At 46.2% G+C, this 17,548-nt stretch overlaps 1 protein-coding gene across 1 annotated transcript; it reads left to right on the top strand.

Moving 5' to 3' along the window:
• The first annotated feature begins 11,541 nt into the window (after positions 1 to 11,541).
• Positions 11,542 to 17,533, top strand: LOC130387386 (keratin, type I cytoskeletal 18-like). The gene is made up of 7 exons (XM_056596429.1): positions 11,542 to 12,120; positions 14,337 to 14,419; positions 14,822 to 14,978; positions 15,911 to 16,075; positions 16,281 to 16,406; positions 16,548 to 16,768; positions 16,956 to 17,533. Exons 1-7 carry the CDS (start codon positions 11,638 to 11,640, stop codon positions 17,071 to 17,073), a joined length of 1,353 nt encoding a protein of 450 aa, XP_056452404.1. The 5' UTR covers positions 11,542 to 11,637; the 3' UTR covers positions 17,074 to 17,533.
• Positions 17,534 to 17,548: the final 15 nt, after the last annotated feature.

Below are 17,548 nucleotides of genomic sequence, written 5' to 3'. Positions count from 1 at the left end.
CCTCCACACCCTGAAACAAAACAGCCGGTCAGTAACAGGGAAAAGCAAGCCCTCACACAAACACATGCTGACAGCAATGTACAAATGTCAACATCATTTATGAACTGGAAGCTCCCTTTGCTGGATAATTTTTTTGGGTGCATTCTTATCTATTTTAGTTATATTCAAGGTCGTACCATTTCAAAAACATGATTTCAAACATATTTTTTACAAATACGATATTCCTACTCATCATCAAGTGGTCGACTACGGACCATGAATTGCAGACGAAAAAAGCAGCAAAAACGACATTGTCAACTAATGTTGCGACAGCCATGTTGTGAAATGTGACATGGTGCCCCCGGACAGGAGCCTGGTGGCACAGTGCCACCATTACACAGTCTGTGGAGAACCATGATAAATATATATGCGACCTAGGAACACATTACCTTGCATTCACAAATCAACCTTTTTAATCCCAAAGAGAGTTTAATGTTTCAATGAGATGTGAGCTACTGCTGAATTATTTGGAAAGGTAACCCTACGCCAAAAAAAAGACACGCTACAGTTAAGGTACACAAACCACGAAGCTAGTCACCCACTCACCCATTAACTAATGATGAGTGAATTAAGGAGAGGCCGCTGTCACACTCACGCCATCAAGCCTCTCTTAAGCGTTGTTCCCAATACACTATGAATCAAGTGATGAGTATTACATAATCACATTTCCTTCCTCGCAACCGCCCCGTGAGTAACCCTCGCGCTCCTTTACGTAAATCACACTTTATATCGAGAAGCAACACTGTTGTTTATGAACCGTATTGTCATCAGTTTGTTAGCGGCTCGCAGTTCTTTGCGAAATGCTCCAAAGTTACGGCGCGTCGATGAGTCAGGATGAAATACTGATGGCCTTAATCACTAGAACATCACAAGACATCCAATCAAGAGGTCACTGATGCAGCTGAGTCAACTCGTGACTTTTCCCGCAACATCTTGTTTTTCAATTTGCACTCGAGGGCTAACTGAGGGCAGGGGCCCGTGAGGGGCAGAGTACTGGCAGACTTCCTCAGATGCCAACACGTAGCCGCCAGACCGGACCGTACCACTAGGACCCACTCGACCAGAACGGTGGGCACTTGACGGGTATTTTTGCTTATGTGTGATTGTGTGAGTGTGCGTGTGGTTGTGTTTGAATGCGTCAGCGTGCCTGTTTGTGTGTGTGTTTGTTTGTGTTTGCGTGTGTACGTGAGTGTGTGTGCGAGCGTGATTTGTATGTGTCAGCGTGCCTGTTTTTGTGTGTGTGTGTGTGTGTGTGTGGCTCATTCTAATACTCGACTGCCGTTTCCAATGTGTATATGAGACATTTAACAAACAGCCAACGCCTTTTCTGTTGTCTCTTATCTCAAACTTTCATCGCTATCATTGTAGTCATCCTCCTTCAGTTTTATAACATTTGATTTTATTGATTTTTATTGTATTTTATTGTATCTGGTCTCATTGATACATATTAATCTTTATTTATCTGTGCTATCTTTATTATTATTATTTTATTTCCCTGTTACGTGTTATCTGTGTTTATTGATGGCTGCTGGGAGCTCTCCATCCACCACTGTAGAGTCCTGGTAACATATCAATGCTCCTATTGATAAACTGATAGAAGGTAGGGATGTTTCATGTTAACACACTTTGTTAACATGTTAACAACGTTGTCAAAGGTGCTATGGAAATAAAGTGTTTTTTTACTTTTAACTTTTATGTTTGCATTAGCTTTCTGCTGAATCTTAAATCGATTGCACATACATTTTTTAACTTAGCACTTTATTTTCTCTTACGTATTTTTTTTATTTTAGTACTTCATTTTATTGTGCACTTTCTCCTATGATTTTTTTGTCTTTTTCAGTTATTAATCTATTTTATTTTATTGTATGACGATGTTTCTATGTGAAGCACTTCTGAGTCTGCCGCGAGTACGAACTGTGCTACATAAATAAAGTAGCCTTGCCTAATATTATTGTGTATCATCGTAACCATCATCCTAGGTGGAGGTTGAAGGTGGAGGTTAACTGCCATACCGGCCAATCAGGCCCAATGCACTGTCCCGAAATTCCGACGACTGCTTTCCTGTTGCCATTGGTAACAAACAGGAAGTCCACGCCGCCACAGTGGGCGGCGTGCGAAAAAACAAGCCAACAAAATGATCATACAGAAACGCACTGTGGAAAAAAGAGTGACGGCTCCAAGAGAAGCGCAGAGGAGTGGAAAGAAGAGGGAGCGAGGGAGGGAACCTGGAAAACAGTAGTGCTGACTAATGACTGCCAGACCGGGGGTCCCTGGTGGGCCCCTGGTCCTGGAAAGGTTTTGGGAATGAGAGGAGGGTACAGAGAGAGAGAGAGAGAGAGAGAGAGAGAGAGAGAGAGAGAGAGAGAGAGAGAGAGACAGACACAGACAGACAGACAGACAGACAGACAGACAGACAGACAGACAGACAGACAGACAGACAGACAGACAGACAGACAGACAGACAGACAGACAGACAGACAGACAGACAGACAGACAGACAGACAGACAGACAGACAGACAGACAGAGAGAGACATAGACAGAGAGGGAGGAGAGAGAGAGAGAAGGGGTTCCCTTAGTAACGGGGTCCTCCGGCAGAAGGGATTTCCCAGAACTCCACATCTCCCACCTCCCCCTTTTCCGTCCGTGGTCGTACACATTCTGGCAACTCCTTGCCGCTCAGACAGAAGCTAATTACACAGGACGCATGAGTCACTCCCAAACAACCAAAATAGACGCAGCGCGGGGTTTGCGAAAAATGGCTTACCGACAAAAAAAATGAAATGGGGAACAGATGCCTTCTTGAGGTTCTCTGGAAAGTAGTGGAACCGTCATTATTTCTCTTCAGTTTCTGAATGAATGACTCATTCGAACGTTCGGAGATGTGCCCAATGATAGGCTAAAGTCGCCTTTTGTTCCTGTCAATAATTGCAGTTATTATAACAATATATAAAAGGAGGATCAAACAACAGCCTGCCGGTTGGTTTCTGATCACTGCTAGGTAGCCCCAGGCTGACCTTAAATAGCACCGTAGAAGGTCATAAAATGAGGTCGGGATTCCAGGCCTGACGTGTTTAAAGCACTTTCAGACCATCAGGCAGTACCTTATTGTCCCTGCGATGTGTGCCATGACTGACTGGATGGATGGTGTGAAGGAAAGACTCAGGTCTTTGTCTGGGCTCAGAGCATGGCTACATCTCAGTCAAAGGCCCCTTTCACAGTCGAACAGTGTTTGGCACAGTCTTTGAAAATGATGTCCATGTTTTTTTCCTTCCTCTCTGTCTTTTCTGTCACTCGTCCTCTGTCTTAAATCTCCCGGACTGAGAATGAAAGTGTAATGGTGTGTGGGGTGTTTTTTTTTCTTTCTTTTTTTCACACTTAAATGAGGCTATTGTGTTTGAGGGAACCAGCTAACAAAAGGGTAGCCACGCACACAGGCATGCAGACGCTGCCCTGAAGACACCCTGAGCACACCAGACTGTATCTGGAAACGCTAACTACTGGACCAGTTAACTACTGGACCACTTTACTACTGGATTAGATAACTACTGGACCACTTTACTACTGGATTAGATAACTACTGGACCAGTTAACTACTGGACCACTTTACTACTGGATTAGATAACTACTGGACCAGTTAACTACTGGACCACTTTACTACTGGATTAGATAACTACTGGACCACTTTACTACTGGACACATTGAACTACTACATTAGTTAACTACTGGACCAATTAACTACTGGACCCAGTGAACGACTGGACCAGTTAACTACTGGACCCAGTGAACTTCTAGGTTAGTTAACTACTGGACCAGTTAACTCATGGATTTGTTAACTACTGAACCTTGTGAACTACTAGATTGGTTAACTACTTAGTTAACCCCTGGATTTCTTAACTACTGGACTTATTAACTCCTGAATTTGTTAACTACTGGACCAGTTAACTACCGGACCCAGTTAATTACTAGATTAGTTGCTATTTGACCAGTTACCCAGTGGACCTGATAGAAACTATTGGCTGGTTAACCTCCGTAACAAATTGACCAGATTTTTCCACAAAATGCATTCTGGGAGAGAGGATACAACGGTCCAAAGTCATAACTGTAGAACTGCGGAATGTCTGTCAAAAAACGTTGTTTCCCGTTGCCGTGGCAACTGATGGAATAACCGTTTCTGAACTTTCCTTGCTCGGCGGCGTTCTGCGTCAGAGGGACCCTGGATCCTGGGAGCAATTACAGAGCGGGAATGTGGTGGGAGGAGGGAGGGAGCGAGGGAGGGAGGGAGGAAAATAAGAGAATGAATGACCAAGAGAGCAATAGAAATAAAGGAAGAAAGAACCAATTAAGAAAGGATGAAGGAAATAAAGGACAGAGCAAAAAAATACTTAAGCCTATAAAGAAAATGTTCCAGAAAGGAGACACTTTCATAAGCAAATCAGTAAATACAGATGCAAATTCTGACCTAGTTAAGAGACATTCTTTGTCCAAAGCAACTTCATAATCAGCAACGGCTAATTCAAATGGGGCACGACCGTATTTGCAGTGGGAGGCACACTCTGGCTCAAGCTGGAGTCATCTCTGCTCGTGTCAGGGACGTATAGGAGAACAACGAGTCAACCTAGCATGCTAGTAAAAAAGAACATAAAAGTAGCAGGGTAGTGTTTACAAGTCAATCATAGGCGTCATTCCTACTTGCGTGTCTGTGTATGTGTGAGGGAACAAAATACCCAAGGGGGTGTCTTGTGCACAATGCGTGTAAATTCCCAGCATGCACGGCACGGCACGAGCGCTAACCCCAGTATGTTGAGAGTGTCTGCGAGGACAGTACAGCAGGGCATACAGCAGGCATCCGTCTGCGTCATCTGCATCCAGACGCGAATAGCCTTTTGGCGTCAATTCCAGAGAACCGGCGTCGCTTAGTTTCGCAATCAACGCTACCGGCGTGCCGGGATGGGGACCGCCCTCTTCCCCCCTGGCCGCTCATCACTTTAGGGAACCCCAGCCCTCCACCCCCTCCACATAGCGCAGGTTCTGAGAAGGAACAACACCCTGAGCATCCTCTTCCTGCAGCATTGCTCACAACCGGCTGCAGCCGCCCACTGCTGGGTCAAAGCAAAACGTTCTGTGTCTCCGAAACGATGATTGACCACAGAACCTTTCCTTTTCTAATCATGCAATAATTACTGCCGGTGACCCTTGGCTCTATGGCTTTACAACGTGTGGCGGACCTTTGATGCACACTAATGCTCTACAGAGAGACTTTTGTCAGAGACGTGATTGTTGCTCTGGGGGGGGTCATTGACCCTCGCTCTATTCTGCAGGCTTATGCACGCACGCACGTACGCCCACACACACACACACACACACACACACACACACACACACACACACACACACACACACACACACACACACACACACACACACACACACACACACACACACTGTGAGGTCTTACACAATAGGGGTTACATGACTTTACATGAGTTGCTTGGCAGTGTGCCGTCTTTCACAGCAACCTTTCCGTTGATAATGTTGGACACTTGCACTTGGACACAAGCGATGCTTCATATTTTCAATAGGTGGCAGTGCATTGATTCTAAGGAAATACCAACGAGCTGCTTCTGACACCACCAGACCTGAGTCAGCCGAACCTCTTGACCTCAGCTACAGTGAATCAGTGGACTTCTTCCTCTTCTCTTTTTCTCTTCCAGTTCATTAAGTGGATTTTCTACTGTTTTCCCGAACTTAATTCGGTCTCTTACCCTCCCCGAGCCAGTGATCTTCTCATCATGCTTCATGCATGCACCGTTTACATCAGAAAAACATACTCCAACATGGGTACAATTTGATATCTTCTCACCATGCATCAAGTATGCATCGTTAACATTAGAAAGACATTCTACATTCACATTTACATTTAGGGCATTTAGCCGACGCTTTTATCCAAAGCGTACATTTGTCATAAGAAGGTGAAAAGATAAATCGCTGTCGGTACAGTAGATGTTCATAGAACCAAGTGCAAAGCACCATCAATCGCAAGGTTAAACCAAATGCAACAAAGATAGCAAGGATAAGATGCTGCATAACTAAGTACTATAACTCAATACGACATACCATAAGTAGTAGTGGTATGTCGTATTGAGTAAGTAACAAGTAGGAGGCGTGGGACTGGTGGGCTACTACTACTCTAGGTGAACTCTGAACAGTGGAGGGACATGCTAACATCGGTAAGATGCGGACAATGGGCCACTAGAGGACGTTCATCGTTCAAACAAACACGAGACTGTTGGATCGGCGGGTGTTCCCCCCCACAACCCCTCCACAAACCCTCAACCTTTCATCGCTCAAGGACCCACCCTACCGCCCCACCCTACCGAAAGATCTCCCCCCATGTCCCCACCCCATCCGCCCATAAGCCCCTTAAACTCGTCTCCATCTCAGCGTCCCATCAGCCCCCGCCCGCCCCTCGGCTCCTCACAACAGGGGATTAGGGGGCAGGCACGGCGTCTAGGGGGGCCGACACGCTGATGCTATCGTTTAAAGCCTGTGGAGTTCTGCATCGTAACCGGTTTGAAGAAATGAGTGCACTGCTTTCATGCCCCCTTCTCCCGGGATTTAAACCTGGGATCCAGGGATGGATGTGTTTGATACACTCGACACAGCATAGATACACACTCCATTGAGACATCAGTCATACATCAAATAAACACACCAGGCACCAACACACTGAAAAACCACACATACACACAAGCACAGACACACAAACAAATCGCGTATAAACTCACTCAGAAATGGGCAGCACACACACCTCACAAAACAAACGGCCAGACACACAAGCAGAACACACACACACACACACACACACACACACACACACACACACACACACACACACACACACACACACACACACACACACACACACACACACACACACACACACACACACACACACACACACCTCCCCCACCCTCCCAGACGTTGTTTCCCAGAAGGAGAGGTGTGTGATGCCAGTATGTCTGAATAACAAAACGGAACACCTGTATAGAATGTTCCACACACACCTGGCAAATAATCCAATGGTGCCGTCACCTGCGCCGTCCATGATTCAATACACTATCAACTACCAAGTGTCTCATGATAGACTGATGACATGACGTGGTTAGACAGTGGTGTGGAGCAGGTTCCAGCTGGTAAATAGCTGACACGCGCAAGTGGATGAGAGAGTTGAGTGACTCAGAGACAGTGTGTTCCCGGCTGAACGGCCTCTTTAAAATGTGCTTTGGGGGTGGGCGATCTGTCCTTCCCAAACAAGTTCTTGTATAGCGGTTTGTTCTCCCATTGAATGAGGTGTTGCGGGATGAATCGCCATGGTTCCCTTGGAATCCACATCGGGGGGTCAGATGGGCGCATTTCCTTGGCCAGGCCCTCATACGCGGGCTCTCAATGGCTGCTCTCAGATTCAGATTCCGCAGGACTTGGCAGTGAGCAGTGCCCCCCCCCAACCCCCTCCCACCCTCGTCTGTCTGGGCACTCTGATTTAGGACCTCCAGTGGGTGTTCTGTGACCCCGAGGTCAGACCATCCCGGAGACGCCCGGAGCTCGAACAAGACCTCTACAGTTCTAGTCCTCAGCCGGGGCCAGCCCAGTTACCGATAGTTCATCTTCCCAATTCCTGTCACCCTCTTCCCCCTCATAGAGCTGAAGGGAACCGACTCGAGTGGAAAGTCAAAGCATCTGAACTCAGAACGCAGTTCCCTTTTGCTGAACAAAGTCTTAAAATCAAGATAAGCTATGTAAATAAGTTCCAGATCTGGGGAAAAAATTAATCAACCGACATCTTCCAGGAACCCAGCAAGATTCTGCAACGTCCGATGCAACAGATACAAGAGGAGCTTGAGCTGGCATGCACCAGACAAACAAATACCAAAGAACCAACGGGCACCAAGTGACTCACGGCGAGTAGGCCTGCTAACGCTCAGGGGGGAAGGCGGGAAGTCAGCCATGAGCACACACCTGCACCTCTGGCTAACCTCCAGGTGGTTTTAAGTACGTTCAGAAGCCCAGGACCAAAAGAAGTGGGCATAATCATGTTGGACGACAAAAACAAAATGTGTTATTATATGCTTATAAAAATTGGGTACATATATTTTATCTGCATTTATTATATTTCTTCATTATAAGGACGAGGATGGCGAGATAATCTAGTGTTAATGGTGTTTGACTCTCGCGAAAGACTATTGGTTCAAAACCCAGTGTCTGCGGTCTACCTGTAGGTATATGGTTGCGAGATTTCCTATTTTTGAGAAGGTAATTAACCTTTAAGCCTCATTGGATAAAAGCACATGCTAAAAGACAATGAAAAGGACAAATGATAAATCTCACCAGACAGTCATTTAATCCTCTTATAGGTAATGTAGTCTGAAGGGGGAGTGTTCCCAAACACCTTTCCCATTACACCACAGTGATGTCAGGCTTTACAATACACCCTCAGTGCTATAGATACCTGTAATTATCTAAGGGATGCAATAACAGGGGTTAAGCCTGATTAAAGCGCAGGCTTCACAGACAAGTTTTCATTATGTAGAATCACGCTTTTTTTTTCCATCAGGCAGATAAAGACAACAACAAAAAGAGTTTTAGGAAGAAAAGGGGCCTGGGTGTGGTGGCTGGGATTCAGTGTGAAACAGACAAAAAGCCTTGATGGGCCGCCAGAACATTCCGGGTATCACCAAGGTACCACAGAGGCTTGCCAAGGCTTGTGACCAACATGAATCACACCTCACATGAAGCCCCCTCACTGAGCTGAGAACAGGCCATTCAGGCGAGGGTATAAAGGCTTAGGGGGGCTCTTTTCATGTTGGTATATTGTGTCTTGTTATTGAAATATGACAACTATAGAACATAATGGAAATTAAATAGATTGAGTGGGTGAGTGAGTGAGTGAGTGAGTGAGTGAGTGAGTGAGTGAGTGAGTGAGTGAGTGAGTGAGTGAGTGAGTGAGTGAGTGAGTGAGTGAGTGAGTGAGTGAGTGAGTGAGTGAGTGAGTGAGTGAGTGAGTGAGTGAGTGTAAACCCATGTATGTGAACCCATGTATGTATGAATGAATGTATGTACATGTGTGTTTGAATAAGTAGCGGGACTCTTTACAAAGCCGTAGCATATGCATTACTGTCTACAACCAGTTTACAGTCATCAATCATTGCAAGGAGGATGATAAGCCAGGTGCTCATCTTACCGATGCTTACCTGCCCTTAAAGCAAACAAACCCTCCCGCCTGCCTTTTGTTTCCTCAAACAACCCGCATGTCCTCACCTCTGTTGTAATGACTATCATCTGTGTTTTCCTTACTGGGTGGGGCATCACACATCGTCACAATCAAGTCCAGAAAACCCAGACAGGGATACAGCGAGGGGGGAATGCTGAGAGGACATTTCTGAGACTATTAAAGAGGCCCTTTGGTGGTCGGCTGTTATGTTTGACAGTAAAAGGAGGCTTCCGTGAGGTTGATGCTTATATACAGTGGCGACTTCATCTCAAATGCCACCGGAGCAAACCGGCTTTGCTGGTACTCTCACCCTCATGTCTCACTTTAAAAATTAACATTGATGGGAAAAATCGGATTTGTAACAATAAAACGATGAGATAAGCAAAGCTATGAGCATGGATTATTTCATAGCTGGAATAAACCTGTTGCAAAAAACATGAGTAGCTTGATGAGTTTTGAGCTTTGGTATGCAGCTCTCACTTAAGCTGGATTGAGGGGCACTGGGGTTAAACTGAACAGCACTGAATAGCCAAGACAGAATGAAGATGTTAATCGTTAATCAGCAGCTCTCCAGACCCAACATATCCGGCCCTACCATCCTTACTGGAAAACAAACAAGAGTTCAGAGCAAAGGATGTGAGCTGACCTAGACCATAACCAAAACCTTGACTGTAACTGTTAAATGGTGGGTAGGATGCAATCCAAACAAAGGGAAAGTAAAAACATCATGTCTTAAATATGTACATAAGCCATCTGTGTACACATCGCTAGATCATCCCGCGTCGTAAAAATACACACTACAGGTTTGTATGTTCGCTAGAAGAAGGAGTAGACAAAGAAGCAGCTTGTAACTTGTTTAAGAGGGACCAGGGGTTGGGGGTACGGCATGTCGCAGAAACCCCCCCCCCCACATTTTTCCAGCCCAGCAGGGGGGGTCTTGTTGGTTATGCTGCCCAGTCTGCAGAGGTCTTTGTTCCTGCGTGTACACACGTGACCCACAGCGATTGTTCTGTTGTTTGTCCCCTCTGCAGGACACATCCGTCCTGGCCCAGAGCAGCCCACACACATCCGGGCTTCGGCACACAGACCATACACACCATATGCCCGCAAGATCTTCCCAGTAAGATAAGTGGACACTTCAGTTGTTGTTTTTTTTCAGTTTTTTTAAAGTTAAAGGAACGTCAATTTTTTTTTACATTTAGACAAGAAGACCCTCTTGTCCAAAGCAACCAATGATGGATTTAGGTCTTTGAGGAAGAGGTAGGCGCCCGTGGACATTGGTGACCCGAACACACTAGCCCCTTCGTTATCCGACCCCCATCTTACCTAGCACTTCGACTTGTGACTTACACAGGAGAGCCACATACGTGTTGACTTTAGAGTGCTGGTGCTAACCTATTGCGTGGTCAGCCCCGAGACCCAGGGTGCCAGAGACAACCACCATTTAGGCCAAATATGCAACAAAACCAGCGCTTCCCACGGTCTCCACTCCCCTATCTAACTATGCCGGCCGCAAATACTGCGGTACTGCAACACACGGGATCAGACAAAGGGCGGGGCTTTCGACCTCTGATGGAACACCCAGATTTGGGAGTTCATCTTTCGTGAAATGACCTCAGTTCCTCATGCCTTCCCTTAATGCAGCTGACTCAAGGCTGTTATGACAGCAGCCAGCCGTTTTGGTGTACTTTGTGTGGTACACCCTACTATGGAACTCTTGTGAAAGATTTTCACAATATGGAAAAACGTAGGGACCAATAACACGACGTACGTAGGGAGCAATAGGGTGTGTCTTTTACCAAGGAACATCAACGCTGAAAAAAACAACACGCTGTTTGTTGTGTTGAACTTCAGTGATTCATTTCCTTCTTTTCCCTGTAATTGATGAGCTTTGAAAATATTACATTTCTTAGAGAACTGTGAAAATAGACAGGGCAAGTTATAAAGCAGGTTAATTCCCTTAAAGTTATTATAATTATTTAGCTTGATTTAACAAGAGGTTAAAGTTAGTCTTTTAACTGACAAAAGAAAAGAAAAGTGAACCGAATTTCCAGTCACAGCAAAATTTTGCAACACGCCAACTCATCTTGACGACGGACAAAGGCATGCAGGCTGAGCAGCCCTGCGGTACAGCCCGCTGGAACGAGAGGGGCGGGAACCCAGGAAATGTGGGCGTGGCCAGGGGGCCGGCTCAGGGGCCCAGTGACTTTAAATACTACCGGCGTCCTCTCCTCTCCTCCTGCATGTCTGTGTGCTCCCGTTAGTGCTTAACCCAGCCCGCGCCTCTCAGTCTCACTCTCTCTCTCTCCCCGTGTGCCGAGCTCCCACAATGAGTTACCAGAAGAGCACCTCCTACTCCGTCCGCTCCAGCGGGAGCAGTAGGGGCCCCTCTGGCCATGTGTCCATGGACCACAGAGCCGTGTGCCCCCCCCACAAGGCGTCCAGCATCTACGCCGGCGCCGGTGGCCAGGGGACCCGCATCTCGTCCTCCTATCAGTCGGGGGTCCGCAGCAGCAGCGGGGGGTCCGGGATGGGACTGGGCTCCGGGATGGGAATGGGAATGGGAATCGGTGGATTCTCCGGCGGCGTGCAGGTAAACTCCAGCGGGCAGTCCGGCCACATCATGGGCAACGAGAAGTTTGCCATGCAGAACCTCAACGACCGCCTGTCCAGCTACCTGGAGACGGTGAGGAGCCTGGAGCAGTCCAACGGCACGCTGGAGATCAAGATCCGCGAGGCCATGGAGAAGAGCGGGCCCGAGTTCCGCGACTACAGCAAGTACCAGGCCATCCTGGACGACCTGAGGAGGAAGGTGAGTCACCAAGGCAGGCCAGGGATGAAAGGCGGAGGGGGGGGGGGGGGGGGAGTGGAGAGATGCTGGTGGTGGTGGTGACGGCGGTGGTGGAGGTGGCGAGGGGAGTTGTTTGTAACTTGGGGTAAAAGGTACTTCTGAGAGGTTGGGGGAGGAGGGGTAAAGTGGGAGGGAAGATGGGGGGGGGGGGGGGGGGGGTTTGCTCGAGTCGGTTTGATTGATGGCAAGTGGGGGCCGGAGAGATGGAATTTGTATGAAGAGGACTAACATTGATGATTGAAGAGTACTCCAACTTCTTCTTATGATGGTTTGAATACTTACCCCGTTGTTCAAAATAAATAGGTGTAAGATAAGAGAAAGTGAGCCAAGAAGCAAACGTTGATGATCTTGACACGTGTCATAAACCTTCTTGCTCGGGATTGAACTGACCTTATGAGGTTTTAGCTGTGAATCGTTCCTTGTTCTCTGATCAGCTACTGTGTGGGCAGCAGTCCCGGGCAGGGGGCCCAGATGGAAGGAATTTTAGTAAACCGGCTAGCGGCTGAGAGAGCGAGAGAGAGCAAGAGAGCGAGAGAGACTCGTGGAACAAAATGGAGGAGTGGTTCAGTGACCTTAAGCATTAAAAGACAAACAAGTTGCAATGCCTAGAAAAAGAGTGTTTGTTCATCTCACACCCTCTTGGTAATTAGTCACTGTATGTATTCCCAAGAGACACAAAAGGGAGCAATGCCATTTTACAAGACGGAACACAGTTTAAGGACTTGTGTGTGTACATTACTACAACTGATAAGGAGGGAAGGCAGGAGAGAGTGAAAACTAAAAGTCCCCATGGAAGCCAACCTAGACAGTAAATGTACACCTTTTATTTACTACTTAGTGAAATGTGTGCGGTAAAAGTGCAAAAAACAGGTTTCTTATCAACCTCTGAGGAGGAGTTTGTTGGCTCAGTGACATTACAATAGTCATTTAAAAATGAATGAATTAATTCTAATCTCTACTCAGCTCTCACATGTTTTAAGACACCACATAGAGTAAAGAAGATAATGACGAGAATATTGAGAATGGAAAGCATTTGGATGGAGACGATTATTAAATAATTCGCTTGTAATTGCATGAAATTTAAAACCAAAAAATGGTCGAGCACAAATTGCGAAGCCAACCGAACACTGCGGTACTTGTTTGTTGAAAACATTTCATAGGTTGCAGAAATAAACTTGAGACTTAGAAAAGGGAACCATTGTGGTTTGGTGATTAGGCGTGGCAGTTTAAGTATTTATTTCAAGACTCCCTTGAAATCGGTATAAAGCGTGGGAGAGAGGCCCACATGAAGGTCAGCCAAGTCTTGAGAACGAGAGTAATTACAAAACCAGTAAAAGGATGAAGATAATGGGCTGAAAGTGGCATTTTCCATTTGGAACAGATATAATCTGCGGCAGTTATTATCCATGACAACTTGCAAACAGTAATTGGAGCCAAAATAGGGCCATTTTAGTCGCCAACCTAAAAAGTTCAACTGATTTAGAAGTCAGTCATGTAGTCCTGACAGACCAGGGTCACATTGACTCTGTTTGGCTCTTTGAGAGATGAGTATCCCCCTCCACCACCACCGCCCAAGCCCACAGTAACCCACCCAACTTGCTTGCAAAAACAAAGATTCTAAGTGCAACAACAGGAAACCCAACCAAGCCATGAGCACTCTCATCTGCTCAAGTCAACATGCACTTTCCCAGACCCATAGACACGGCTCTTACCCTCCTCTTAACCCTCATATTAAGCTGTTACCTTCTACATTCACCCTGGCTCATGCAAATCACCTTCTCCCATCCTGCCCGATGACAGTCGGAATCCTGTTCCCTAGCAGCCAAGGGGAAGCCGTTGTTCGGCAGTAAATGATTGGCTCACAGACATACGTCACCTGCATGCCTCCCGTCCCTTTTCCCAGAGTCCTTATCTGAGGCCGTTCCACTGGCTGCGCAAACACTGGTGGTAACTGCTACCAGTATTTGCGTTAGCCAAAACAGCCAACGCCACTGGTCTTGTTTCCAAGACAATGACAAACCCATTAAAAATAAAGAGCTGTTGAACACACTTATCTCCGGTTATCCAAATGATAATATTTTTTTTGCATGTTTGTTTGATGTCGCCCGAGAAAATGTTGTTCCTTCCGGATTCTAAACAGTTTTTTTCTTCCTTCCTCCCGAATGACCCTGGTGTAGGTGTTTGATGCCACCGTGGACAATGCCCGTGTGATCCTGCAGATCGACAACGCACGCCTGGCCGCTGATGACTTCAGAGTGAAGTAAGAGCAGACCATGGAACCACAGACTGTAAAAACTACAACTACAAAGCAGCTTACCCCTGTTATGGGGGTGGATGGTTGCACTAGTTTGGGCCGTAGTGTAATAAAACGACTAAAGCTAGCAGCTTACATTATGCTATGTCTGGGTTGTCTGATGAGTCATTCTAATCTTCACACCCTAGAGTCTACTGTAAGTCTGTAACGCAAAATTACTGATGGTTTAATTTAAAGCATGCCAAGATATCGTTACGATTAAGTGTTTTTGCATGTACAAAAAACAAAGAAAACTCCTACTCTCAAGCAGCAGTGGTTTAGATTTTCATCAAGCCCAATGATCACACGATTAAGATTGCCAAATGTAGGGCTAGTATTAACCAAAGATCTCCTCTGTTCTGCTTCCAGGTTTGAGTCTGAGCTGACCATCCGCCAGTCCGTCGAGGCCGACATCGTTGGTCTGAGGAAGCTCATCGACGACACCAACATGGGCCGCATGAACCTGGAAAGCGAGATCGAAGCCCTGAAGGAGGAGCTCATTCACCTCAAGAAGAACCACGACAACGTGAGTTCACACTACAGACTGTATGAAACCCCAAGCCATGGGAGAACATGGCCCAACAGGGACAGCCGCATACACAGGTAGTCCCTATTGCTGTTTTTGATTGGCGGTAAACTGTCATTCCATGGAGTTTAAAGATTGAATTGCAATGGTGCATGTTTCACCAGAGATGGCGTTATTCTAGCAGTTCAATTTTTTCCCTTCACTTCAAATTAAACCTAAAGCTCTTCATAGAAGCCCATATGGAAACATTGAACTTCATCACTTTTATTTTATTTCAATACCACGGCCAAAGTAAGCCCTGACAAATATTTGCAAATAGGGCTCATCCCTCGGTCCCCAGAGCTCCTAAAACACAACAACACATGGTGGTTCTCAAAGCACGCATAGAATGAGCAGAAGGGTCGGCTCCTGACCTCCTCTGTGGGGGGGGGGGGGGACATTCCTGAACATTTTACAAACATACTGTTTATGTGGGAGTCTGGGAGGGTTTGGTAGGAGTCCTGATCTGAAATATAGTGAATTCTTCAGCGAGCTTGATCATAAAAATCCCTTCTTCCCCATGAGGCTACCACAGGGCCGTCTAATTACTAGCATTGAGGAGAAGCGACCGACGCCCGTGGGCTGCTGGTTTATAATTGAATTCAGTGTCTTGAATGAACTCAGTGACACACTTGCATACAATGTAAATACAGATACCACCTACATAAACTATGACAAAACACAGATGTAAATCCTACCTATACTTTGATAAAAATACATAAAGGAAACCTAAACTTTGACAAAAGCCGGATCAGGCCTACACTCACAGGGCCGCAGATTAGATAAAAATCTACAAATCTTTACCATTAAAGTTTAAGAGCAGGCCAATCCATGTTGTAGAGCAGGCCAGACTCCCATTGTGACAACTATTTGATTGGTTGTGGTTCCTTCAGGATGTGATGGAGCTCCGCAGCCAGGTCTCCCAGTCCGGAGTGCAGGTGGATGTAGACGCCCCTAAGGGCCAGGACCTTGCCCAGATCATGTCAGAGATCAGGGCCAAGTACGAGAAGATGGCACTGAAGAACCAGGAGGAGCTGAAGGCATGGCACGAATCCCAGGTAAACAGCTATCCACTATTACCTTTCCAATACATTCATTCCAACCTCCAAGCTAATTATACAAATTATAATATTATCCTATTGGTGAATTCAGGTTTTATTTAATATCAGATGATGGACTTAAGATTTTCACTCGACGTCTCAAGTTTCTGACCAAGAGAATATAGCCTACTAATAGATGTCTGTGGTATTTCTTTCCTTGCAGATTACCACTGTACAGTCCGAGGTGACCCAGAACACACAGGCCCTGAAGGGGGCACAGGTAGAGGTCAGCGAGCTGCGCAGAACGCTGCAGACCTTGGAGATCGAGCTGGAGTCCCAGAGGAGCTTGGTGAGGAGAACAGCCTCCGTCAGCCTTCGCTTCGTTGGCACCAACTTATTATATTCACTGTTCTCCTTCGGTCCGTGTCATCTCATGTCCTTAAGAATGTGTTTTCTTTAATGTTCGTGCCTTTATTTTCTATCCTAACAGAAACTGTCGCTGGAGGGCACACTGAGGGACACCGAGATGCGCTTCAACATGGAGGTCGAGGCCCTCAACAACGTCATCAGAGGGCTGGAGTCGGAGCTCACCCAGCTGCGCGGCAACATCCAGAACCAGACACAGGAGTATGAGGCCCTGCTCAACATGAAAATGAAGCTGGAGGCAGAGATCGCCACGTACAGAAGGCTGCTGGACGGAGGAGACTTCAAGTGAGTTAATGAAAAAATGGCAGATGCAGTGCATCTAGCGAGTAAGTATAAGCTATGTCCTCTCAGGTTCGGCGAATTTGTTCATAATACAGCTAAAGATGATATAGTCACAGGCCTGGATCTTTTATGGAATAACTTGACATGCCTAGTGACCATTCCCGCATCCCCCCCTCCCCCTCCCCACCAGACTTCAAGACGCCCTGGAAGAGCAGAAGGTTTCCAAGAAGACCAAGGTGATGACCGTCACACAGCACATGGTGGACGGCAAGGTTGTATCATCCAGCACAGAGACCAAGAACCTGTGAAAACCCCACACACTGGTCTCCAAAACTCCCTTCCACCAACGCTGTCATACAATGGGGCAAAAAATAAATGATTGGAAACCAAGCAAATCATTTGACTATCCTTGCTTACTTACAGTGCTAACATGTTAGTAAAATGGCAGAATGTAGACCTGAAAATAGATTGTCCAAACCATTTCCTGTTTATCAAGCGCTCATTACAATTGGCTGACGCAGACTGGAACACAAAAGAAATCTCGATCATCCTGTATTTATTGAATCATTTCCTGTTTTTTCTTTTGTCTTTGCGTGTTCTTCTTATCAGTTAAAGAGCGCAAGAGTTTACAACAAAAAAACTAAATTAATAAGAGAACTTGACCTGTATTGAAACTATGCACTTGGGATAAAAAAAAGAGAAGAGAAAAAGTGATACTAAAATGATGTAGATCAATTTGTTACATAAAGAATTTTTGTATACGTCATAGTTTTCCTTGGATTT

This window comes from Gadus chalcogrammus, chromosome 1 (assembly GCF_026213295.1).
Source record: "Gadus chalcogrammus isolate NIFS_2021 chromosome 1, NIFS_Gcha_1.0, whole genome shotgun sequence".
Lineage (NCBI taxonomy): Eukaryota > Metazoa > Chordata > Actinopteri > Gadiformes > Gadidae > Gadus > Gadus chalcogrammus.
This window is presented reverse-complemented; position numbering and strand designations above follow the sequence as displayed.

Bases quoted from the DNA above. Each gene is read 5' to 3' on its own strand.
- LOC130387386 (XM_056596429.1), top strand. From the start codon at position 11,638: ATGAGTTACCAGAAGAGCACCTCCTACTCCGTCCGCTCCAGCGGGAGC. The intron at 12,121-14,336 runs GTGAGTCACCAA...ACCCTGGTGTAG, and splicing joins TGGACGACCTGAGGAGGAAG to GTGTTTGATGCCACCGTGGA. The intron at 16,076-16,280 runs GTAAACAGCTAT...CTTTCCTTGCAG, and splicing joins AGGCATGGCACGAATCCCAG to ATTACCACTGTACAGTCCGA.